At 38.7% G+C, this 26551-nt stretch overlaps 1 protein-coding gene across 4 annotated transcripts in view; it reads left to right on the forward strand.

Annotated features, from left to right (window-relative positions):
* Positions 1-3278: 3278 nt before the first annotated feature.
* Positions 3279-26551, forward strand: part of MAGI2 (membrane associated guanylate kinase, WW and PDZ domain containing 2) — a 1312199-nt gene continuing 1288926 nt past the window's right edge. For all 4 annotated transcript variants that reach the window (XM_033088532.1, XM_033088533.1, XM_033088534.1 and 1 more), the window contains exon 1: positions 3279-4056. In XM_033088532.1, coding sequence (XP_032944423.1) covers positions 3756-4056 — 301 coding nt within the window. In that variant the 5' untranslated portion in view covers positions 3279-3755. The remainder of the gene's footprint in view (positions 4057-26551) is intronic.

Genomic DNA, 26551 nt, shown 5'->3' on the forward strand with positions numbered 1-26551 from the left:
GCTCTATACCAGGGGTGTCCAAACTGCGGCCCGGGGGGCCCACTGTGGCCCGCAATCCATTTTTAATTGGCCCGCAGCAGATTCCAAAAATATATTTAGTTTACTTAAATAATCCAGGTGAGGCAATACATACTTCACCTCGAGTGAGTGGCCCGGCTGTTTGTGTATTTTACCGCATATGGCCCTTGGCGAAAAACGTTGAAAAAAGTTTGGACACCCTTGCTCTACACCATCCCTTTTAAATGTTCAGTCAGGAGACAGAAATCACACCATCGTTGGAGCAGGAAAATTTAATATAAAGAATTATTAGCTAGTAAAAGGTGAGTGACTACTAAAAGAAGAGATCACTGAAGAACACTGAAGAAAACTGAATTTAGAGAGCAACCACTTCCTGTAGGGCTGTGGGAGAATATCCAGGGAAGGAAAAACTTAGATGAACCTCCACCCCCACCCCGTTTCTCCCCTACAATGGCTGACAGACAGATCTCATTGAAGATAATGTAGATGTGGCCCACTTGATCACCAAGAAATATGTTGAGGTGTCACACACTGGGCTGGTGAGAAAACCACGAGTTGGGGTGCCAGTGAAACTTGCTAGGAAGCTACCCACTGGAACACCACACACTAGGGAACTGGCCAAACTTACTGGAGGGTATGAAACACTGGTTTCTTGCACACCACTGGCCAAAAAGCCACCCACTGACCAACACACCATAGAAACAAGAAGCACTGGAACTAAAAAGGGGAGCCCCTTTTTTATGCAGTGTTCCTCCAGCACCTTCTGATGACAAGTCCTAATATTGTGCCAATTGAGAACAAGGACATGTTTGTAGCTTCTACTATCACAATTCAGGGCAAAGAAGATGAATTGGGAGCTGAGAAGCACTGAATTAGCTGACACACACCTCAATGACTGTCCTGGGTCCTCATGGGCAAAATACTTTTATGACAAACTCCAGCTTCATTTGTTTTCTTTTCTCCTAATCACCCCTACAATAAAATGCAGACACCTTTTGAACATCATGCTGATTGCTGGTATGACACATGGTAAGTGCATGGAGAGAGAGACAATGCAGTGATTGAGACCAGGTCTGGAGCCAAAAGGGTTGGGTCTGAATATTAGTTTCCCCACTGACTACATTTGCAGCCTGGCAAGTTAATCTCTGTATGCCTCAGTTTCCTTATCTTAAAAGGGGAATGACAATAGTACCTACTTCATTAAGATGTCAGGAGAAATAAATTAATATATGGAGAGCCTATAGGATAACATCTCACATGTAGTTAGAACTTGATAAATATTAGTGTTACCCATACATGTTAGTTTGTAATTGGTGTTTAAAAATACATACTCAGTTCTCATCAATTTCCACTTAGGATCGTATCTCGTAATGCTGAAACCCAACTTCTTTGGGTGAGACTGGGCTATACTACAAAAAGTCTTGCCCACTCCTGGGCACTGCCGGCAGCTCTGGTTTCAGATCCTGGCACTGCCCCTGGCTCACTGAATGATCCTTATCAGTCGCAGCCAACTCCTTGGGGATCCATTTTCTCAAGTAAAAAGAGACACATGGTTAAACAAATCATCTTTCTTCAATATCTCTTCCAGTTCTGACTAAATTCGATCTTCCTCTTCCCCAAATAGAGCTGTACTTGCCAGGGGAAAAGGAAGGAAATTACCATTTTGAGTGCCTACCCACCTAAGTCAGGCAAGCACTTTGCATGCATTACCTGATTTTATCCTCATCACAGGCCTCTCAGATTTAGTACTTTTCACCCTATTTAACAAATAAGGAGACAGGCTCAGAAAGGTCAAGCAATTTACTCAAGATCACACTCCTGGTAAGCAGCAGAGCCTGAATTCAAACCTGGCCTTTTTGTTTGGGTCGACTAAACATTTTTAACTGTACCGCTCGCCTCCCACACTATCTCCATCTCAGACATCAAGAATACTAATTGCTCAGTGCTTTTCATGCTTTGCTTTAAAGAGATGAGTGGGTGTGCGACTTTTTTTTCCCTTGTCTTAAACATATCCTTTGAAAGTAAGGCAAACGAAATTAATTTACCAATTACAGAGATTTTTAAACCACTCCTAACATCTCACACGACATTTGCGTTGAGTGATAATCAGCATTGCTCCTGCATCCCTGTGCCTCAGTCCTCACCTCTCCTCCTGGCTGCAAACTTGGCGAAGGGAAGGAGCCTGGTGGTGGGCCAGCTACCTGAGTGCCAGCCCCCATTCTGCCGCTACGTTCACCCTCGGAGCCGGCCTTCTTTTCCTTCGCAGTCGGAGGAAGTTGTCGGGTCAGATCACCTTAAGGCTTCTTCCCAAGCTACCAGCCCGAATCTGCGGGCATTGCAGGGTGAGGGCGTGCCCCCGCCGTCTCCGCTGCAGTTCCCCGGTTAAACTGTCCATTTCTCTGGGGAGGCTGCTCACTGCACCCCCCCACTCCACACCCAGCCCCTTTCTTTCCGCTCCTCCCAACCTGGAAACCCGAAGCCCCTTTCCCTTGATCCCGGGAATCGCCTTTCTCCAGACACCTCCTCCCTCAGCCCGACGCGTGGGCTCAGCCTGCCCCGGGCAGGGGATGCTACCTCGCCATCCCCGCTGTCAGGGGGCCCCGCCTGCAGTTCTCTTAACTTTCCGCGCCTCCGATGGGAAGTCTGAGAACTCTGCCACGATCTAACCGAAACCGCATAGAGACTGAGTCTCTCTAAACAGCGAGATCCTGCGCCCCCCGCGGCTCCCAGCGCCGAGGCCTCTCCCGCAGCTCCCCAGCGGGCCCGCAGTCAGCCCTCTCACGGCCGGATTCCGCGCCAGGGGGGCCGGCGGCGCTCCAGCTGTAGCGCCCGCACCGCGGCGCGCTCAACACGCGGTCTCGCTAGTTCTGCTCCAGCCCATCCCGCGTCTGAGGCAGACGGAGCGTCCTCGCAGCGCCGCAGCCCAGCGCACCGCTCGGCCGCCGGCAGTCTGCAGAAAGGTCCGCACTGGGCTCGCAGCCCTGCCTGCCCGTCTTCCCACGCCGGGCCTCGGCTCCCCACCTTTCCCGCTCCCGCCTCCTCTCGCAGGCTGCCAGGCGGACGCAGCCTGCCTCTCTCTCTGCCTTCACTACCGGGTCAAGCTGCGGAGGGAGGGAGGGGAGACAGCGGCGAAGCGGTCCCCCACCCGGCGCGCGCGCGCCCCTCCTCCTCTCAGCCTGCCTCCTCCCCTCCTGCCAGTACTGTACAACTAGTGCACACACACACACACACACACACACACACACACACACACACGGACCCGCCGCTGCCACTGCAGCTGCCATGGGTATCAGCTAACACCACACACCCAGGCGCGCGCGCGCTCCCACTCGCACCACGCAGGAGTGGCCCCCGGCATCCCTACCCTCCTTCCCCACCCCCACTCCACCCGCTCACCAGCTCGGCTACTGCTCGCTCAGGCTGCCGCCGCCGCCGCCACCACCACCACCACCTCCTCAGCTCTCCTCTGCTGCGGGGCCACAGCTTTGAGTGTCATTCAAGGGACAGCACAACCTCACCCAAGCTCTCCTACCTCTGCCCAGCCGTCCCTCTCATCCTCCCCCTTCCTCGTCCATACTCCATCCAAAGAAGAGGGAAAGCACCGAACAGAGGGGGAGGAAGGCAAAGTCTGCTCTTCTCACCTCTTGGCCCCCTTGCTCCTCCATCCTCATTCTCTCATCGCCAATCCCCCTACCCAAAGGAACCCCTCAGGAGCTGAGGCGACTCGCCCCACTGCCATGTCCAAAAGCTTGAAAAAGAAAAGCCACTGGACTAGCAAAGTCCATGAGAGTGTCATTGGCAGGAACCCGGAGGGCCAGCTGGGCTTTGAACTGAAGGGGGGCGCCGAGAATGGACAGTTCCCCTACCTGGGGGAGGTGAAGCCCGGCAAGGTGGCCTATGAGAGCGGCAGCAAGTTGGTGTCGGAGGAACTGCTGCTGGAGGTGAACGAGACCCCCGTGGCGGGGCTCACCATCAGGGACGTGCTGGCCGTGATCAAACACTGCAAGGACCCCCTCCGGCTCAAGTGTGTCAAGCAAGGTGAGCGCAGCGGCTTGCTCCGGGCTTTGCCAGGCAGCTGGACCGCTCGAAGCGCGGGGCAATGGAAGGGTGGGCTCGCTGTGGAAGGGGGTGTGTTGCACGGTGGTGGGGTGAGGTCGAGAGAGTACCGGCAGGGCAAGTGAGCTTTGCGGAGAATCCGAATCGGGGCTAAATGGAAGGGAGGGCAGGATGCGGTGTGGCGTGCAACTTTGTTTGCGCAGTTATACCCTCCCCGTTGGAAGGTGCTCGGCCTTGTCTGACCTCAGAGGTGCAGGCGAGCTCCAGGGGCAAACTGAATGTGCGTCAGTGGCATCGCCCGCAGTGGATGAAGAGCTTTCAGGGACGGACGGAGGAAGGAAGGGAGGGAGGATGGGAGAAAAAGGGAAGAAGGGAAAAAAGAGGGAGGGAGAAATGGAAGGAAGGAGCAACTTGAGGGTGCAGCGGCATCACGAGCAGGGCAGGGCGGAGAGGAGCGGAAGGTGGCTGGGCGAACAGAGAACTACGCCCCCCTCCACCCCCTGATTTGGGGATCTGGACCGCAGACTCCTTGACCCGCAGCCATCTCCTAGGAATCCCTGAGCCACTAGTTGACGAAGAAGAGAAGGGACCGATTGCTTTGAGCGCTTTGACCGGTCTTCCTTAACTTTTCCCTGCTTCACTCCTCTGTCCCCCGCCCCCGTCCACAGTCAATCACGTGAGCACCGCGCGTCACGTGCGCACTGACTAACCCCGGAGCTGGCCCGCTGGAGCAGGCTCTGGAAGAAGGCGCGGCACCGGGAGCGGGTTGTAGGGTCAGGGGTTTGGGAGGAGAGCAATGGCTCCCCGAATGAATGTTCTGTACTCAGTGGTTGCCCTCTTTGAGTGGAAGTTCTCTGTGGTTGGACTCACCTCTGCCTTCCGATGGGGACAGGGGTCAAGTTTCTAAGGAGTTATAGGGAAAAGCTCAGGCCACCTATCAGAGGAGCTTCATTTGAATGCTGTGATGAGGACTTAGGGAGACTGGAATCTTGGCAGAACGCTCCCTAACTCTGTCTTCGCATGAAAGAAAATGATGGTCCTGAAGCAGGGACGAGTGCGAAAACGGTTTCTTGGAAAGAAGACAACTTTAACTAGAATAAAGTAGTGTATCTTTGTTTTCCACACGTGATCGCATCCGTTTACAGATCACCGGCACACTTCATGTGGGGTGGGAGGGTACATATGCGTGTTCACATCAATGCAAAGGTTTGTTGGTGGGGTTCCATTGGTTGTCCCGCCTCAAAGATGGAATTGAGCATGTCATTGCCTGCCTTTTGAACAAGCACTTATCTTACTTCGTGAAAACTGTCAAGAAATACTCTTAGGGAGATGTTCTTCTCTATAAAAATAGGTTTTAAAGGCAAACATGTGGAAAAGATATTTCAGGTGAAATTTCTTGAATGTAAATTGTCATGCAAGAAAACGTTTTCGTTGGGGATTCTTGAGTATTAATAGCTGATGACTTGAGATAGGCTAATTTAAACATTGACTTGGAGGTCAACATTGCTTAATAGTGTATGAAATTGAAGAATATGAGTTAAGTAGGAAGGCAAATAGAGTATTTTGGTATTTTTCAAGGTGATATGCCCAATTGTCAAATATGGGGATTCATGTTAACCTATTTGATGTCATGATACTGTCTTATAGCAATAGATTTAAATGCGAAGTTCTGGTTTGAGACCAAGAAATCCACTACATAATTAATGGTAACAAGCTTGGTGTTTATAGTGGAAAGTGGCTGCAAAAGTTAATGCATTGTTAAATTTGACTAACGATAGTATCCTAATGAGGGAAGTGATTGTCCTGTTATAGTTTGCAATGATGGCCACAATTGACTGTTTTATTCATTCGGATCACTACCTGTTGAGATGGACCTTGGCAAACTATGATTCTAGCAGCAAGAATGTGTCCAGAAAATAAAGAAAGGTAGGTTATTGGGTATTGTGGATATCTCCTATAAAATCCAGTGGAAAGACTTTAACTTGAGAAAGGGAGGGCATGAAAGGAATTCTGACGAATTCTGTGATACTCCACAGGCAAAACTAAGATGAGTCTATGGGAATTTTAAAAAGATGAAGCATCTTTATCTTCATGAAGATGAGCTTTCTAACAGAGCTTTCCAAAACTCTGTGGGCTATATTGTGAATTCATGAGATCCCCACCAGTGTGGGTGTTTATGAAGAAGCTAAAATGAACATGTGCCATGGATTCCTATGTAAGAAGGGGATCTGGACTCAGTGTCATTTAAATCCCGCCATGATTCCATCCAACGTAGTCTCTGATCACTGAACTTCTGTGTTGTATGTTATTTGGAAGGCTATTGCTTTTCGAACTCATGGAATATATGCATATAATGTGGATATTTCAGGGGAAAAGCTCTGCTCTTTTCATTCTATATTAACCCTCAGTTCCGGGCTTCACTGGGTCATTGGTGATTGATGTTGGTAATGACGTCCTATCACAGAGCCCCCACAGGAATCTGATTCACCTCCTGAATCACTATTGACCAAAAAAGAAAATAATTGCTTCTTTTAGCTTTTGTGGGAAATATAGTCCTCTTGTATAGTCTTCTAAGTATGATGATTCATATATACTATTCTCTTGTTGAAATCATACTTTCCCTTGTCAAATGATAGACAAGATTATTTTATTTATCATTGTAAGCAAAGTGAAAATTTCAGAACCTTAGATAATAGTGCCTGTGTGTCTTGGGTTTCACTACACGTTTTACTTGCTGAAAAAATACTGTAGAAACTTTTGGCTCAGTACTTTTACTTCTAGAGAGCCAATAAACTAGGATAGCTAAGAATTTAAACATGGTTTGTTTAGAGAGTTGTATTTTTAAAATATGGAGATAATTGATTTTTGAATATTCATTTAAACATTGGGTATTATACAGATGCTACATACAAAAGCCGTTAATCTGAGGCATATTTTATAAAGAAAAGGTAAACATTTAAATATCAAGAATATTGATAAAAAGTGCACTAGATAAAATTGCATTGTTTACTCAATTTTGATTGACTTGTTTGGCTAATTTTACATTAGAGTTGTCATCATTTTAAATTACCATAATTTAAAAAAGGTGAACTCCTTGTATTTTAAGACATAGTAGACAAAATAGATGTGTCATAGTTTTTCTACATTATTTAAATGTCTTTAAAACCATTTTTAAAATCCATTAAATTAAATTCAGAAAATTCCCTTTTTAATTTAAGCTGCTTTTAATCCTGAGTGATGAGTCATATAAAATTACCATTTGTTATCACATCTAATTATTTCTTATAAACGATGGCTTTTTTGTTTATAATAAACCTTCCTCACCAAAGCATTGAATGCTAAATCTGTGTTTCTGTTCTGTGATCTCATTAATGCAGCAGACCCAGTTGAAGGAAGAGTCTTGATTGATGCTTAGATCTATGCTGAAGTGCTGAAGGTTTTTCTTTTCTTTTTTTTCTTTCTTTCTTTTTTTTAAGTTTACCACTAGAGTTCACAGAAGCCAGCTCCATAGACCATTGTGTCCTACTTTCCTTGCACTATAGCTGCTACTGCATCTAATACCACATGGGGACCTATGTAGCCTGGACTTATTTTCCCATTTAAGAGCTCACAATGGAAAATAAAAGGCAAAAAGTTTTCTAATTCTTCCCATGTGGAAGAAGGTCCAAATAAGGCCTTTGAAATTCAGTTCTAGGGAAGATGTACATTGCTCTCCCTGCTATGGCTCTTTTCAAAGATGTGTTCAAAGGAAGGTATATCCACACTGATTGAGTCATTCTTTCTTTTTAACTGACTTCAGGCTAGTATCATAAAGTTAAATTCTATGGTTCCTTTTATGTGTAAAAGTAAGAACGAATTATGTCATATTTTTCTCCAATAAAGATTGACTTTCCTCCATAGAGATTTAAGGTCTGTGAATTTTATCGACCAATAATAAAATTGTTTAAACAATTTGATCAGTTTTTTAGAATAATGTATTTTTAGTGTATTGGGACAAGGTTAATGGAAGAGTTATCTTTGGGTATAATTTATGGGGGATGCTACTGGAGTTTTTCAGTATCTGTACATAATTTAAATGGTATGACCTTGAATGCTAAATATGACTGTTTGCTTTTTATGTGTTTGTTTTGACTGAGAGTAATCACAGGGTGAAATCACAGCTAAAGTATTTAAGTGCCACCATTTCTGCTCTTAACATTTATACTGTGCAATCCTTTGGAATATATTTTCTGCTCACTTTCCTTTTTAGTTGCTTGAAACTCACACATTCACTTTCATAATGAGTAAAGTGTTTCCACATTTGACAACCTTGATTGCTCGTAGTTTAAACAATGGCTTTCAAATGCTTAGCGGACCCAGGCTGAGTTATTTCCCTCTAGAGGTGGGCTAGATTAGCGGTTAAAAGTAGACTGCCTGGGTTTGAATCCTGGCTATGCCACTTAGTATTGGCTATATAAGCAAGTTATCTAGACTGGGGTAGTTATAGTATGTTGGGAATGTTAAATAAGCTATATATTTAAATGATGTAGTGTCTGGCAGATAATAAGTGTTATGTAAATATTAATATTATGCCAAACTTATTGGTTATTTTGAGCTAGTGACATTATGAAATGTTTTTAACTTTTAAGATATTTTACATTTAATTGAAGAATAAAAATATAAAATGACTGACTAATTAATAATATGAGTAACTTGCAAGTAATATTCTTGAGGTTTTTCTGTAGAGTAAAATAAGTCCTTTACTTTGAAAAGCATTAATGCCATGAAGTGGAATGGGACATATTTTCACCTTTTAAAAATAACTCCCACTGATGTTTCCTTTATGTGAAAGACCTAGTTTTTTATATTTACTTTATGCTTTAGCCATAGTTTATTTTCTCCTAGTAATTCATTCCCTTTGTACCTATGTCTTTCTCCTAAACAGTTGGCAAATATATTGAATCATTTACTCTAAGTTCAACAAGCATAGAAATCATATTATAACTCACTAATTTGAATTTTAAGAATTTATGTATACTTCTTATGTGTGACTGTAGTTAGATACAAGTATCATGTTTTAAGGCAGAACTTCTACTTCTCAGCTAGAAATCAAGTACCCCATAAAAAAGAGCAATAAAAAAAACAATTAATTCACAAGTGGTCACAGTCAACCATGTACAAAAAGAAAAATGTGTCAGAATTCATCAAGGAGTTTACTCTGCATTTGTGAGAATGTCAGGAGCTCAATATAAGTAATTCTTTGTATTAATACTTTCAAGATGAAGCAACTAACACTATATCTACCACCTGCCTCCCAGTGATTTTAGCATTTTGGTTGAATTAATCCCATTTTAGAATTCAAGAAATCTCTTCCTTGAAGCTCCACTGTCTAATATTAATTTTTAAAAATCTTTCTTAGCTACAATCTTGTTATTTATCATGATAAGAAGCATGGAATAAGGTCTTACAGTTGTGTCTTTTTAAATTACTTATTCCATAGTGTTGTATCTTTTTAAATTACTTATTCCATTTCATCCCCAGATCCTTCTTCTCTGTCTCCAGTAAGGACTGATGTGATATTCTCTTTAATAAAAGTAAATCATAATTAATGTTATATCTCATAGATAATTTAGTGACAGGTTTATAACTACTGAATTTACATAGTTAATAAAACACTTGCATAGGGATATGCATCTGCTAAACACTGTTGTAAAATCATCATAGAGAATTAATAATTGCTTTCACTATTGCATTTCATTGACATATTATCAACTCTTTATAAAAAAGGATCCATTTAGGGATTTTTTTTTTTAATTTAAAAGTTTGTGTGAAGTTTAATATATAGTGTTAACTGTTTTATGTGGTCTAGAAGAAACAGAAAAAGTTTTTTTGACAACTGAGTGAATATTAACTGAGATGCATCCAGGGTATCTATTTTGAAAGATTCAGCAGGCCAATGAGTGGATACTTTAAATTAATGATTAGATTTGTTTCATATTTGAAATAATTATGTGGCATGCTCTACCTTGGAAAACATTTCTTCTTGTAATTGTTACATGAATTCATGTCAAGTTTTGTGTCATTTTCAGTTATTTTGTTTTCCTTTTTCAAAAAAATCACTGTCGAAATCATGGCAGTCATCATGTATCTAATAGTAGCCAAAAACAAAAATGTTACAGCAGATAAAGTGTAAAGTAAAAGATATGTTGACGACACTGATTTTTCTAATGACAAAATCTGGGAGAGAATTTTTTTCAACCTCTTAACTGCCTTTAGTGAAACTCATGCATATGAAATTTTTTTCCATAAATAACCGTAGATTTTATTAAAAGACTGTAAAATGAAGTAGGACAAAGCAAAGTTGTTTAATTTAAAAATGTATATTTTCACATTACATTATGTTTGAAGAAATTTCTTAAAGCATGAGTTTCCCAAATGTTACAATGAATTATTTATGCTACAATGGATTACATGTAGCTTAAAAGCTGTCTTCATTTTAAATTGTCACTTAATAGATCATAGAGAATGTCTGAGTGAAAATGTTAGGTGCAAAAATAATTATATGTATTTTTAACAATTACTTTTCATTTCATAGGTGAGCAGTGTTGCTTATCCTACTAGTTTGTAATGTACACAGGAAGGTACAGACTTAGCTGGAATATACAATAGTGCCTCGGTTTTCGAATGTCTCCGTTGACGAACATTTCGGTTTACGAATGCCGTAAACCCAGAAGTAAGTGCTTCGGTTTTCGAACATGTCTCGGAAGTCGAGCATGTCATGCTGCTTCCGCTTGATGCAAGATCCTGAGGCCTGACTGTCAGCTGTTTTCGAACGTTTTAGTACTCGAATGGTCTTCCAGAATGGATTACATTCGAAAACCGAGGTACCACTGTATATGAATGCAAGGATAACAAGTGCTATAGAAACATACAGATTAATCTAGCAACATACCCTGTCATAGTCTAATTAGTGGGATTGCGAGCAGGAGCAAATTTCAGAGATATGAAATGTCCAATGTTGCATCTGTGAAGTATTCTAATCAGTCGCCAGTTGATCCCAATTTGCCTTTCTTTGCAGTCTGCACTGTAAGGATGTTAAAGCAACTCTTTACTAGACAAAGTTCCTTTAGGAAATATAGCAAGCATTTAGGCTTAAAGATCACAAACCTCCGAAAGTCTTGGTTTACTTCCATGAGCACCTTGAACATGAATAACTGTAATCTTACCTCTCTAGCAAGTCCAGGTATTTAGTGGGTGGCCATTTTGTTGGTGTTAGGACTAGGGTCTAAAAATACAGAAAGAAGTTGGTCCCCCTCTGTAAAAGCAAGAATTGTATCAAAATGCTCTTAACCTTCTGCAGTTTAAAATACTGAAATCTTTTTTTTATTATTAATCTTTTTTTCTTATTTCTTCTAAAACTTTATCTATAACTGGATCTCCTTTTCCTCTTTGTTTGGAAATACCTGTGCTTTCCTTTTCTTCAGTTCAGTGTGGGAGAGTCACTATAGTGAACAAATTTGTTCTGCTTCTTTGTACACATAGAACACATACACATATACAAACCTGCATGTGGTCATATATACACATTTTCCAAATACTAAGATTCAATGCCATTTTTTTTTTAAATCAATAGACCCAGAAAGGAATTTATGTATGTGAGGATGCAGTCTTATTTTAGAGAAAGAATTACATAAAATTATTCCATGTGTGACAAATATAGCTAAAAAGCTTGCACACTTACCTATTAGTTTTCAACTGTGAGTGGTATTCTTAACCCTTATTAGCTTGGATAATGGGAGACCAGAGAGATATAATGAAATCAAGTACCGAGATGATTTACATATTTCATGTGTATTAGTTGTTAAGAAGTGATAATAAGAAATCAGATTTTAGTAGTTTGGATTTCGGTTATTTTTATTTGCATGCTAAGCGGCTGGTGTAATACATAATACCTAGGATAATGTCCTAATGTTAATGTAACAAAATAATGGGCAAAGACAAGGGGCATGATTAGTCATATACTTGATAACAGATTTGCAGAGTGCTTTAAATTTTATTGGTTTAGATGTCTCAAAGTAAAATGGGAGGACTGAATCCAACATGCTATGACTATATGGTATATTGCAATTCTAAAGAAGTAATCATTTAAAAATAAGCTGTAGTCATGTGCCACATAATAATGTTTCATGAATGATGGAGAGCATATATGACAGTGATCCCACTGATGATAATGGAGCTAAAAAGTTCCTATCACCTACTGATGTAGCTGTCATAACATTGTAGAGCAAAGCATTACACTCATGTTTGTGGTAATGCTGGTGTAAACAAATCAACTGTGCTGCCAGTCATATAAAAGCGTAGCACATACAATTATGGTAGTAGGGTATACCATGTAGGTCTGTGTAAGCATGATGGATTTCTCAGAACATATCCCTGTTGGTACGCAACTCATGAGTGTAAATGATGCATAACTTATAACTATTTAGATAAAATACTGGTGTTGCTTCCTGAGAAATTAAAAATGTCAAGAAAAACTAAGTTTAATTAGCATGGAACCTAAGAGGTTTTGTTATGAATTGGAGAATATAATATTTTGAATTATATTAATGTTTTTCATTTAAAGCCATTTTCCATATATCAACTTGCTATAGAGTAATACTGCATATGAATTTATAAAGTTCACATATACCATAAAACCTAATAAAAACTGTAAAATTAATGATATCTTTGATAGCCCAAATAATATGCTAATCTACTATATGAATCAAGAAAATTATAGTCTCATCCCAAGTCTCCCATTTAAAATGGGAAAATCTTCATTGTCTAGTGTGACGAGCATCATGGCACAGAAGTTGACTTGTTTAGCATTAACCAAGGAGGTGCTTTGCTTCATTTGAGGGTGCTTTCAGGCGCACTTTAGAAAACCATAAAGTTATTAAAGATGGTGTGGGCTGTCTACCTGGAATGCATTTCTCCCCCTTTTCCTCCCCACAGAATGCCAATTTTGTTCAAGTAGCCACAGCTGATGTGCTGCCATGCCGTGTGTTTCATGTCAGGTTGACCTCATCCCAAGGGGATGAACTTAGACGAGTCTAAACTGAGCAAGGGAGTTCCATCTCTTTGCCAGTGATTGTTTTAGGAAATGTCTTAAAACCCAGTTCTAAATAATGGGAAATAATATGAAACTCCTTGGGGACTTTCTAAGAATTTTTTTTCCTTCAGTTTTTAAAATAAGATCTCAAACAGATCTATTCACTTTTCTGTCCATAAAAGTTACTGCACACGGAGGTGGTTTCTGGAGCAATTACAGGTTTCCCCCACTATCTGAAAGTCGAGTTTTTCTATGAAAATTATGGTAAACTGAAATGGTATAAAATGAATAAGCAATTACTATTAATTTATGTGGAAACAATTTTGAGCATTCCCAGATCCCAAATTCAATGCACGCAAAATGTCTATTTCATTCACCATGATCAAAACACTTAATTACGCCCGGTTTTACGCTCCGTGTAACACCTTTGAAAGCTCTCATAGGCTTCTCTGATACCCAAGGACATATCTTGCTAGTGGATTCACAACATAAATCAAGATAAAGGACAGGTGCTTACAGATACAGTGCAAGCTATTGCATCTTGATACTGAGATGCTGAGTGTAGTTCCTCAGGAAAGGGGCTTGGTGGTGCTACTCTCGCTGCTCTGGGTATCTGCTTCCTTTATGACGGCCGCTGCAAAACAAACCGTAAACTTTATTTTTGCTTTCTGCCTTTTTTTTTTTTTTTTCCGGTAATAGCAAAAATCCTTTTTGGATTTCTTTCCTTTCGTGAAAACAAGTACAATGTAGGTCTTTCCTGAAAGTGAAGTGGTGTAATGGGAACTTCTGAAAAGCTGAGGATACCAGTATAACCATTTATTTTGTGATCATGAGGAGAGGTAGGTGATATGTGGAGAATGGCAGAACAGAGTGATAAAAAGGCAGTGGTCCCTTGATGAAGTGCTACAATAACGAACCCAGAACTAACCCTATTTCAGGACTTCCTGTTTATTGAGGTAACAATATTCAAGACAGTTTACCGTTTAGTTTGGGTTTTCTTTTGCTGCAAAATCTTCTGATTGATACAAATGTAGAATTGTGTTAAAATAAGTGTTTCATTTCTACTTTATAGTTTGGGGAGCATTAACAAAGATCTTTTTTCAAAGAGACATCTATTTGGAGAATAAATCAAGATGTATTTTTCTGTTACATCAGCTCAGTCAAATTCTAGATATGTCTCCATTATCCCATTTAATATTGCTCTGATTAGAGTTCTGTTTTAAATTCCAGAGAATTGTAATCATTCTGAAGTAAAATACGTAGGAACACAAATTCATTTTAACATTATCCAAAATAGAATATAATCAAGAAAGCAAATCAGCTACAAATATACCCATAATGCATGCCAAAACCAACTTGAAATATTTTTTGAATTATATAGTGTTTACAAATGTCTGTGCTATCGATCCAGGAGTGCATATAATTATAAACTTGACTCATCAGAAATGTTCCAACGCCATTCTTCTGGGGCTAGAATTCATTTACTTACTATTCAACAAACATTTATTGGTAACCTGTTCTCTAGCAGGTACTGAAATAGAGACTGGTCATAAAAAGATGAATAAGACTTCATTAAGATATCATGTGTACCTTCAAATAGTTCATCCTGTGGTATGTCTGTGACCTGAGTTAAAAATCATTAAATAGAAGGTTTTCATCTTTGAAAGATATCTTCTATAATGTAATCAGAATAAAAGATAAGAAAAAAACATTTTGAAGAAATATGGGCTAGAAATCCTTACTATTCTACATCATGATTGCAGTTTAAGTAGTTACATAAACGCTGTATGTATATAGTGTCAATGTTGTGCTCATGTTCCAGGCACTGTGCTAGGTAGGGATCATAAGAAGGGGTGGCATTCTGGATCTCACCCAACGAATTTCACATTTCAGTATAGTAGTGAAAAGCATGGAGCTGTGGAGACGAACAGATGTGGATTCCAGTCACCCCTCTGTTCCACTCTAGATGTGAATTGAACAAATTATTTTACATCTCTACACATCAACTCATTTGTAAAATAGCCCCCACCCCTGAAAATACATTATTAAAATGTTATGAGGAATAAATCTTATGTTACCTATGACATGCTTAGCTCAGGGCCTGAAGTATAATATAAGCTCAATTATATATATTATAATATATAATATATATATGTATATATAATGTTTGCTGTCATTATAATTATATATTATATATCAATATTCTATTTAGCTTAGTAATTACTATAAACAAGAATTTTCAATGCAGTAAATGTTTCAAAAGGCCTGTAGCTAGCAGCAGGACGAATGGTCTCTCCTAATGTTTCCAGCAGCATTTCATGGAGAAGAGAATATTTGAGTAGATCAGGTAAGGAAGGTAGGAGAACTCCTCTAGAGAGAAAGCAAGGAGGCATTGATACTGAGGGTTTGGAGGAGTGTGATAAAGAGTGTCTAAGTACTCAAGTGTGGTATAGATAGCAGTAATAAATGAGTTTGGGGGATTAGATGTGCGCCAAGCCATCATATAGAACTGAAGGGTGGGCCACTGAGTATTACAATTATTGGTATTAATCATTATTATTAGGTTGGTGCAAAAGTAATTGTGGTTTAGCATGTTAAAAATAACTGTGAAAACCGCAGTTACTTTTGCACCAACCTAATATTATCAAACATTTGTGCAGTGCTTGCTATATGTCAGGCAGTGTGCTAAATATGTCAGGCAGTGTTCTAAATTTCGATCAGTGTTAGTTTATTTAACCCTCATATTATTCTACAAGGTAGTACAATCACTAACCCCACTTTGCAGATAAGAAAACTGGAGCCCAGAGAGATTAAGAAACTTGCACAAAGCCACATAACAATTCCAGAGGCAGGATTCAAACCCACGTAACGCTCTTCATCACTATGCTAGCTTGCCTCTCTGTGTTTGAAAGGTTTTGAGAACAAAATTGACAAGGTCATATTGGTCCATAGTTTTCTCAGTGAGGGGAAAATGCAGGCAATATTTCGTGGAACACATGTAGACAACGAAGAGACCTAATTGAAGCAGGTTGTTGGTAGAGGCAGGAAGACCAGTTAGGAGGCTACAGAGTTATCCAGAGGAGAGGTTTTGAGTTCTTGAACTCTCACAATGATGGTAAGCAATGGAAAAGAGGGAACTAAGTAAGAAACATGTAGATGGTAAAATGATCAGGACACATGATTGGATAGGGACAAAGAGAAGTAAGGGGCAGATTTGGTTACAAGGTAATTCCATTTGCGATATATTTAATTAGGGTTTCCAGGCGGGAATTCCCGCCTGTTCTCAGGAATTTTTCTTGCTTTTTCATTCCCGAATCCCGAGATATAAACTGTTTTCTGTTCTCCATGATGAATTGTTTACACAAAGTGACGGCCAATACTACCAACCACTTGGGTTCAAGAAGCCAATTTTCCCAGTTTCCCAACCAACTTTTCTCAGGATTCGGGACGGGGAAAGTGAAAAACATTTCGGAGAACAGGCAAGAATTCCCACCTGGAAACCCTAGCGATAAATAGGAAAAATGTCTAAGAGACACATTGTGAGTAGTATGTTCATTTCCCATTGTGGGTATTACTGGGTTCAAGAAGCAGATTTTCCCGATTTGCCAATCAACTTTTCTCAGGATTTGGGAATGGGAAAGCAAAAAAATTCCTGAGAAAGGTCGGTAATTCCCCCCTGGAAACCCTATATTTAATATGAGGTACCTGGAAAGAATGTAAGTGATGGGCACCTACATGTGCCAGTCTTAAATGCACAAGCGTGGCTGGGGCTGCATATGCAGATTAGGGAATATGAGATTATCCAAAGACAGAATCATGTACACAGCCAGTCTTAACACAATGAGTTTTAATGGAATGGTACAGAAAGAAATATACTGCTCTTCGAGCATATATGTAGGAGGGAAAAGAAGAACCAGAGGAGTATAAAATAGTGTGTGGATCCTGGAGTAAAAGGACTTAGAGATTGCAGTCTCAATTTCATTGTTGTCACTTCCTAATGGGAGGATTAACTTTCTCTGAGCCTTACTCACCTCATATGTTACAGGGTGGTTATTAGAATCAAAGAAGATAATTCATGTGGAAATGTTTTGCAAAACTTTTAGTGCAGTTCAGTTGGAAATTTATTATTTAGAGATGGAAAATCGTGGGGGATCCCTGGCGGGGGGCGGGGGGGACTTCACAGCATAAGGGATCTTTGAGATTGGCTCCAAAACTGGAGTAGGAGTTCAGGAGGAGAGGTGTGGAAAGCAGAGAGAAGAGCGTGACTCAAGGCAGGCGAGGTGAATAGGACCCTTCTGTGCAGAGAACTAAGTACAGATCAGTGAGACCAGAGAAAGGTCTACCTGAATCCTCCCGGTGGCAACTGAAGATTTTTCCAGAAAGGAAACTTGAAATCATATCAGGGATTACATGAAAAGCCTTAAATGCAAACCTAAACAGTTTGGATAATATTCTGTAGGTGAGTAAAACCATTGAAGTGTTTGAACAAGGGAGACGTATAATCAGAATGGTTCAGTTTTTGTTTTTGTTTTACTGGGGAAGGGCAGGGAGGAAATTTGGTTTGAGGTATGTATTGAGTGGAGAAGAGACTGAGAGCACATCCTAAGGCCTGGTATCAGTAGTGACATGGAGGGACATGAACTTGAGAGATATATTAGAGACAGGATAAATAAATACAAATTTATATTCAATTGAATGGGAGGTAGTGGTGCAGGGGAGGCAGGGGTGACAGATAACTGAGGTTTCTGACTTGGGGTGGGTGTGTGGAGCAGATGAAGATGCCATTAAATACAGATTAAAATTCAGTCTACAAGGAAATGGCTTTAGGCTGTTCTAAAATTGAATATTGCTGTCTTTGACAATTGCAAAAGAAGCAGCACGCTACTTTCACTACATTTTGGCTCTTAGTGACTAAATAATATGATTAAATTTAGGAGATATTTATCACCAACTTTTTACTTAGAAAGACTAGACATTGATGTTAGAGAGAGAGAGTTAACAGAATTTAGCTATAAAATGGTCTACATTTTATTTTTATCAGATTTTTTTAGTTCATTTTGCTCTAATTGATGTTACTTGAAGAACAGAGTGGAGAAAAATGAGTGCCTGGAAATAGAGTCTGTTTGAGGTGCCTGGACAATGGTATGATTCTGATGTTTAAAGGTTGCTGGTCACAGAATGATTGGAGTTGCAGGTTAGAGAGTACAGTGATATTGTTTTAACCGTGGGAGCTGTAGCCCTTCGAGGAGCTATGGTCCCCTTAGAAGAGCACTGACAGTGAGAAGCAGCCACGAAGGGGAATTTGAGGAATGCTTATATTTAATAGGCCTGCACATATATTCCTCTTTACTTAGTACTTCCAATTTAGAGGAGCAGGGAAGGGGAAATATACATCTTTAATAACGTACACACCAATCTTCTCAAATTCGATTCTTTTTAATGTATAACATATAGGATATATTTATCATGTATGGATTTTTAATGTTAATATATCATTCTTAAGCACTGAAGAAAATGTTTTTGTTTTATTAGCAAGTCAAATAAAAATCATAATAGTGAGAATTCTGTCTTCAGCAGTGCTGCCTTTATCTGCTGCATGTTCTTTGTCCTAATCAAAAGCCTACAGAAGCTAAATAATACCTCACTTTTTGATTCTGTGAGGTACCATTTTGAGACCAAACTTTTTGACCATCGCTGTGATATTGTAGGCTATATTTGGAGTAAACTGCGAAAATGCAAACTCTTCTGTAAATTGTACTAGAAATTCTTCATTTTAACTAGGTTTGTAATGAATTACCTTCCTCCAACATGTAAAAATATTCACATGTTTCCATATGGCAATAGCTATAATATGCATCATTGTGAACACTCAGAATTTTGCATTCTTCCTTGTAGGTAGCTTCTCTAATACAAAGTCCTAGAAATAAAATATAAGATACTTAGAACTGTATGTCTTATGTAATTTGTTAGAAATTAAAAGAATAGCATATACACTCCAATATCTCAAGTCCATTTATTTAATCCACAATTGGTATGTGAGAATTAGATCCAGGTTCTCCTGATTCTTAATAGCACAACAAAATATTTACTCATTTTCATTTGCTATAACAATGGTTTACCAATAAAGTTATGAAATATGTCACTTGCAGTAGACTTAGAACTCAGAAAAGGTAGGGAAAACATCTGATTTGTACATACTTCCCTAATACCTGGAATGGTGACTGAAAATATGTAGAATGTGTAGAAAACATTTGTTGACTGACTGAATGATAAAGGTCATCTTTCCCTGTAACACTTAATTTTTTTTGAAACACATTGTATTAGTCAAGGTTCTCCAGAGAAACAGAATACATATAAATGGGGAGAGACAGAGGCAGAGACAGAGACAGAGAGAGAGAGAGAGAGAGAGAGAGAGAGAGAGAGAGAAAGGGACGAGAGTGAGAGAGACAGATTCATTTTTTTTAAACAAGGAATTGGGTCACCTGATTATGGAGGCTGACAAGTCCCAAGATATGCAAAGTCCCCAAACTGGAGACTCAGGAGAGCTGATAGTGTAGTTCTAGTCACAGGCCTGCAGTTCTGAGGTCCAAGGAAAGCCAATGTTTCAATTCGAATCCAAAGATGGCAAAAATTTTATATCCCAATTCAAAGTCAGTCAAGCAGGAAGAACCTTCCCTCCTTTGGGTGAAGGTCAGCGTTTTTGTTCTGTTCAGGCCTTCAACTGATTGGATGAGGCCCACCTACATCAGCGAAGGCAATCTGTTTCTCAGTCTATCAATTTAAATGTTAATCTCATACAAAATCACCTTCACAGATACAGTCAGAATAATGTTTGATCAAATATCTGGGCATCCCATGGCCCAGTGAAGTTGATACCTAAATTAACCAACACACACCTTAACAACCTCTTTCCATAATTAACAAACATCACACATATCGCCATTTTAGCCTATAGCGATACACTTGAAAATATTTTGAAACATTTGAAGTAATTTCTTTTTTAATATACTTATGCTGTGGTAGATTTTGGGCAGTGTGATCATTACCTGCTTCATCCATTAATAGACTCATTTCACTGAAAGTATTGTTTCTTCCCCCCAAAATATGCCCTGTTTTGTCCTGGAATGCATTCTTCTCATAATTAATCTAAATTACAACTTTTTCAAAGTTTATTGAGTATCCTTTTCACCCTTGCACTGAAACTGTTGCGAAAGGAATCTGTCTCTGTTCAATTCAAATTTGTATGTTAAGTAGTTTAGCAATGAGTAACCTATGTTTACTTGTTCAAAATAGTATGAGCCATGAAAAAGTCAGGTTGCTGAGTCAAATACCCATTGACATCTAAGAGAGTTTAGCTGCTAATGGCTGGGGCAGAATGACATTGCCACAGACCTCCACTATCAAAAGGCAGCTTAGAAGTTTAGCTAGAATAAGAGATTTTCTTTATTGGGAGAACTAAATTGGCTCTTTTGCTCCAGAAGGGAGATTTTCATTTAGGATGAGAATTGTTTCAGGCTGTTTGAGAAGAGAAAATTGCTCTACTTGGGAACTAAGGAAAATGTAGAGATAGTAGTTTAAATAGTTTGTAGTAAATTAGTAATAAAATGATATTCATGTGTTGTTCCTTTAAAAACATGTATAAAATAAATTGTCTGAGTAATCAGAATTAAGAGCTTATTCAGCCAAGGAAAAACACAGTACACATTTTTGTTCTAAGAATACATATTTTTTCCTTTTCTTTGTTCCACTTGATATTTTAATGTATTTGGTTGGAAGGTAAATCAACTAATTTTCTTATTTTTAAAATGTAAATATTAATGTAGTGTTCTCTGAAGTTAATGTTGAACTTGAAAGTTTATGACTAACTTAGCCCTGCAATATAAGCAATGGTGAATTTATTTAGGAGCATTTAGTAAAAATATATGTAATAATAATAATAACCACTTAGGATGTTCTGATCATATGTCGTATCTCATGTGACCAATGTATTAAACAGGTGAGGTGCAAATAGTACAAACAAGAAGCAATTACAGTTGGCCCTTGAACAACATGGATTTGAACTTTGAGGGTCCAGTATATGTGGATTTTTTTCAATAAGTATTGTAAATGTATTTTCTATGCCTTATGATTTTTTAAATAACATTTTCTATTCCCTAGTTTACTTTATTGTAAGAATATAGTATATAGTACATATAACATACAAAATGCGTGTCAATTGACTTTTTTATGTTATTAGTAAGACTTCCAGTCAACAGTAGGCTATGTAGGGAGTCAAAAGTTATATGCAGATTTTCAAGTGTGGGTGGGCGGGGTAGAGGGCAGCATTCCTACTCCGCGAATTGTTCAGGCGTCAACTGTATTTTCCTTTCACTTACCCCTGTCTTACCAAAGACTCACTGCTCCACTTTATAATTTTTTTTTACTTTCAGGTATCAGAACAGTCTCATTTTCGGTATAAAAAAATATAGTCTGTTCGAAATATAAACTTCAACCTTGCATTCAATTTAAAGGTTGTGGTATCTTTTTTTTTTAAAGTTTGTATATTTATTTATTTATTTTTCATTATAATTGACACAAATATTATATTAGTTTCAGGTGTACCACATAGGGATTCTACATGTGCATACCTTATAAGGTGATTACCATAATTTGTCTAGTAAACATCTGTCACCGTACAAAGTTTTACAATATTGACTATGTTCTCTATGCTGTACATTACATCCCCTTGACTGATTTTGTAACTGGAAGTTTGTACTTCTTAATCCCATTCACCTTTTTTGCCTATCCTCCTCTTCCTTCTGGCAGCTACCAGTTTGTCCTCTGTATCTCTGGGTTTGTTTCTGTTTTGTTTTGTTTGTTCATTTGTTTTTTAAATTCCACATATAAGTGAAATCATATGGCATTTGTCTTTCTCTGTCTGATTTATTTCACATAGCATAATACTCTCTAGGTCCATCTATGTTGTTGAAATGGCAAGATTTTATTCTTTTTATAGCTGAGTAATATTCCACCATATATATATATATTTCTTTGCTCCACTTCCTACCTCCCCACCTATTTTTGCCTCCTCAGAAGTCAAGGCGGGGCACGAGGAGTAACAACAATAAAGGAATAAAGTTTCGTTTTTCCAGTTCTTGTAAATCTGCCCCTATGTGTCCTCTGTTACGTGAGGTATCCAGACGCTGGCTTTGTCTTATGGATCATCTGTGTTCTTCAGAGGTACTCTAGCTTCCTCATCACCTTCTGCATACCCCATGGTGTCTATGCAGCACGTCCTGACAAAGGCAATGGGCTCTGAACCTGACCACTTGTAGTTCTGCTGTCAGCTCCTGCCCACTGCACTACACCTCCAGATTCTTTCTGCTGCTATCCCCTTGGCCCAGCAGGCAGCCCTCTTGAGCAAGATCCTATCAAGAAAGTGTTTGTCTATGTAATTTCTTTTCCATATTTAGTCTTCTCATCTACGCTATCAGTAGTGTTTGGACTGGATTTACCATGGAGGTGATTGATAACTTGCTCATTTCCCATTTGTCCTCAGTTTCAAAGCCTAAGCTACATTCCAGAAAAACAGAAAAAGTCCCACTTCGCATCTAATTACATTCATTGAAGGCTCATATTAACTCTATAAGGAAAGTGATGTTTATCATCTCAGTTAAACATGAGGAAACTGAAGCATGAAGGGTCGCTTAGCTTGTCCAAGGTCACTCAGTACTGAGTGGCGGCCTGATTGAAAAGGCCGTACTCTTATCCGCTCTACTATATTGCTAAAACACAATAAGACAGTCTAGAGGATTAAGAAATAAATCCCCTAGATAAGTGCCCCAAACAGCAAAGCAGACAGTTATGGTTCCTAACTGTGTCACTTTTCTAGTTCTGTGTCCCTTTCCAAGGCTTCAAAATTTCTGATAGAAATGGCATTCATTTCTTTTCCTTCTTCCCATCTTAGAATCATTCAAATACTTCAAAATAATTGTAATTTTCATGCTGAAATCATAAGTATTTTAGAAGTGTTATAATATTTCTTATTCAGCTACTTCAATATTGCATAGCATACACAATTGGCAACCATAAAAATACTACAGTAGAACTGTGTTAATAGACAAGGAGAATCAAATTCTCAAATGACAAAGAATTTAAAATTTCCCTGACAGTGTTTTTATGCTTTCTGAATTTTAAAACAAACATTATATTGTGAACTTGAAAGTTTATTACAGTATTACTTTATGTGAATATTTTTTTTCCTCAGAAATCAAATTTTTTTTTATTTGTCTTCTTTCTTCCCCCTAGGAAAATGTTAGTCTTACAGCTACAGTTGACATAAATCTTCTATTTGTTTACACTTAGTGGTATCCAGATACATTATAAATATTGCATTTCTAAAATTTATCTACTTGTAAAATGTAAACTTGGTGATTTGACTTCAAAGAACTGTCTTATTTCAGGTGTTCCGTTCTAGTACCGTCATGCGGAGCTTATATTTAGTATTACTTGAGTTGCAGATTTAGTTCATTCTTGCCTAGCAGCATCAGCTATTTCCTTCTACTGGTTCCAATTATTATGATTATTTCCAGCCTGAGTGAAGTTTGGCAAAAGTAAATATCAAAAGGGAGAGAAAAGAAGAGGCCATTCCCTCAAGCTAGCATTCAAACTTATCAGTCTTTATTTAACTGCAGAAGCCATTTATTAGTATTTGGAGTTAGCACTTTAATATTGATTTTGGTATTCTTTGGTGTTGCAGAGATAAACCCAAGTGTGTGCAGGGCTCACTCTAACACTATAAACATAGCGTGGGAGATGCTGTTTCCTTGCCTCGGATAGATTAGGCCATTGTCCCTTTCTATTAGAGAAGCTAGAGGGAAGATGGTTGTTACTTGTTGAGTTCTGTAATATTCCTTGCATGTGTAATGTATTGCAAAGTAGAGTATATAAGCACACCTGTGTTAATCCATGCAATATAAACAATATTTACAGTTAGATGCCTGATTACATACTTGGAATGATTTTGGAGGCTATTAGGTAGTTTTCTTGTAATCCATGCCTGGGGCCCATGGATAGTTATGAATGTTGAGATTGCGAAACTGACAATTGAGTAGGAGTCAAGAAACTAATTCATGGAGGGTGCTTTTTTCCCTCATGTTTCTTTATACCTTTATAGCAAAAACCAGTTTTTCCTCTATATCTAAGGATACAAAGAATTTGATAAGAGCCTCTAAGAACTTAACTCATTCTAATCAATTTGTTCTGAAGCTTTTATATAAACTCAAGAATTCAGCAGGAGGGGAGAATAAGGTCAATAGAGGCATCGAATTAGATGCTGACTTTGTGAAGTTGCCTTTTTGTCGTTTGTTTCCATATAGTCCTAACTGCCAAGGCTAACTAAAAATTCTATGAAGCCTTATTTTACCTCTATGAAGTAGAGAAATGACTAAATGCAGGAGACTGAATTATTGGTGTACATTTAAACATTTTAAATAGAATATTTAAAAAAAAATAAACGTAAAATTTCCTATGTAGCAAATAAGAATTTATGTCAAGTATATATGGATTCTTTGCAATAAATATCATGCTTGCCTCTTTAGAAAATTATTTTCTTCCATTTTGAATCCATTTAGCTTAAAAACAAAACACATTTTTCTAATTTTCTGAATAGTTTTGTTGGCTAACACCATCTTTTTTTAAAGCTTTTAAGTAGATAGCATTTTTTTTTAATGGCATTTTTAAAAAAAGTTATAACATTCTTATTAGAAAAAACGTCAACTTGAAAATAAGCTTTAAGGCCAATTGCTGAATCCTCTTGTTCACATAGTAGACTTTTGACTCTATTCAATGAAATTATTTTATTATTACTATTGTAGAAAAGAAAATTCAAATACATATGAAAAATATAAGATACTTAAATAAACTTTTGCAAAGAGTTTTTCCGACTTTTATTTTACCTTTCTTGCTAACTTCCCCTGAAAAACAACCAAAACTCTTATTAACGGTAGGGAGCAGAAATATTTGTTTTTTCAGAAACAGTGTAAATTTTGCTAAAAAATACAGATAAATCAAAACAATGTTGTTTTTATTGACTTGTTAATAAGGCATATAGTACAATGTTCATGTTCAAGATTTATTATATATTGAAAACATTTTGATTTAATTCAAACAAAATGAAGAGATTGAAAGTTATTTTGTTGTAATTTTTTTAATGAGAGGTGAGGAAGCACTTTTGTGAATGGAAAAATAGATCCTTAATTTATGAAGCATTTCAGGTATAATTTTGGTTTGGAGGATATTTACATAGGTTTGTACAGTATATAAAACTTATAAACAGGTACTTTCTCTTGTGTAGCTACACATAGTCTATGAGGTCTGAAAATTAAGTTTGATAACTCATCGTACAAAAAGTGCTGCATACCTCATTGCTGACTATCGTTACGGTCACCTTCAGAGTACTCCCCCTGGGAAGCTAGGCACCGATGCCAGTGCTCAGTCCACCCTTCAGAACAATTTTGGAACTCTTTTTCTGGAACGGCCATCAGAATTGTCATCGTATTACCCTTGATGTCCTGAATGTCATCAAAATGTCTTCCTTTCAATATTTCCTTTATCTTTTGGTAAAGAAAGAAGTCACTGGGGGCCAGATCAGGTGAGTAGGGTGGGTGTTCCAATACAGTAATTGGTTGACTGGCTGAAAACTCCCTCACAAATAGTGTTGTGTGAACTGGTGCATTGTCATGATTCAAGAGCCATGAATTGTTGGCAAAAAGTTCAGGTCGTTTTTGTCTAACTGTTTTTACGCAGCCTTTTCAGCACTTCCAAATAGTAAACTTGGGTAACTGTCCAGTTGGTGCAAATTCACGGTGAATAATCCATCTGATATCAAAAAAGGTTAGCAACATCGTTTTGACTCTTGATTTGGATTGATGGAAATTTTTTGGTCATGGAGAATTGGCTGACTTCCATTGTGCACTTTGTCCCTTTGTTCCAGGATCATGTTGGCACAGGCATGTTTCATCACCAGTGATAACATGGCCCAACACATTGTCTTGCCTCTCCAAAAGGTCTTGGAAACTTCAACTGTCCTTTGTTTTGTTCATCAGTGAGCTCCTTTGGGACCATTTTTGCACACACCTTTCTCATGCCAAGATTTTCAGTTAAGATTTTCCTAACTGTTTCTCTGTCAATGTTGACTTGGTCTGCTATGCTTCTCACAGTCAGCTGATGATTTTGATGCACAATTTGACAAATTTTTGCAATGTTTTCATCAGTTCTGCTCATTGCTAGCCACCTTGAACTCTCTTCATCAGTGACGCGTTCTCTCCTCTCAGAAGAACGTTTAATCCATTTGTACACTACCATTTTCATCATGGCATTTATCCCCACAAAGTTAGACTAACATGTCCCTGATTTCACTTCCACTCT

Source organism: Rhinolophus ferrumequinum, chromosome 20, assembly GCF_004115265.2.
Source record: "Rhinolophus ferrumequinum isolate MPI-CBG mRhiFer1 chromosome 20, mRhiFer1_v1.p, whole genome shotgun sequence".
NCBI lineage: Eukaryota > Metazoa > Chordata > Mammalia > Chiroptera > Rhinolophidae > Rhinolophus > Rhinolophus ferrumequinum.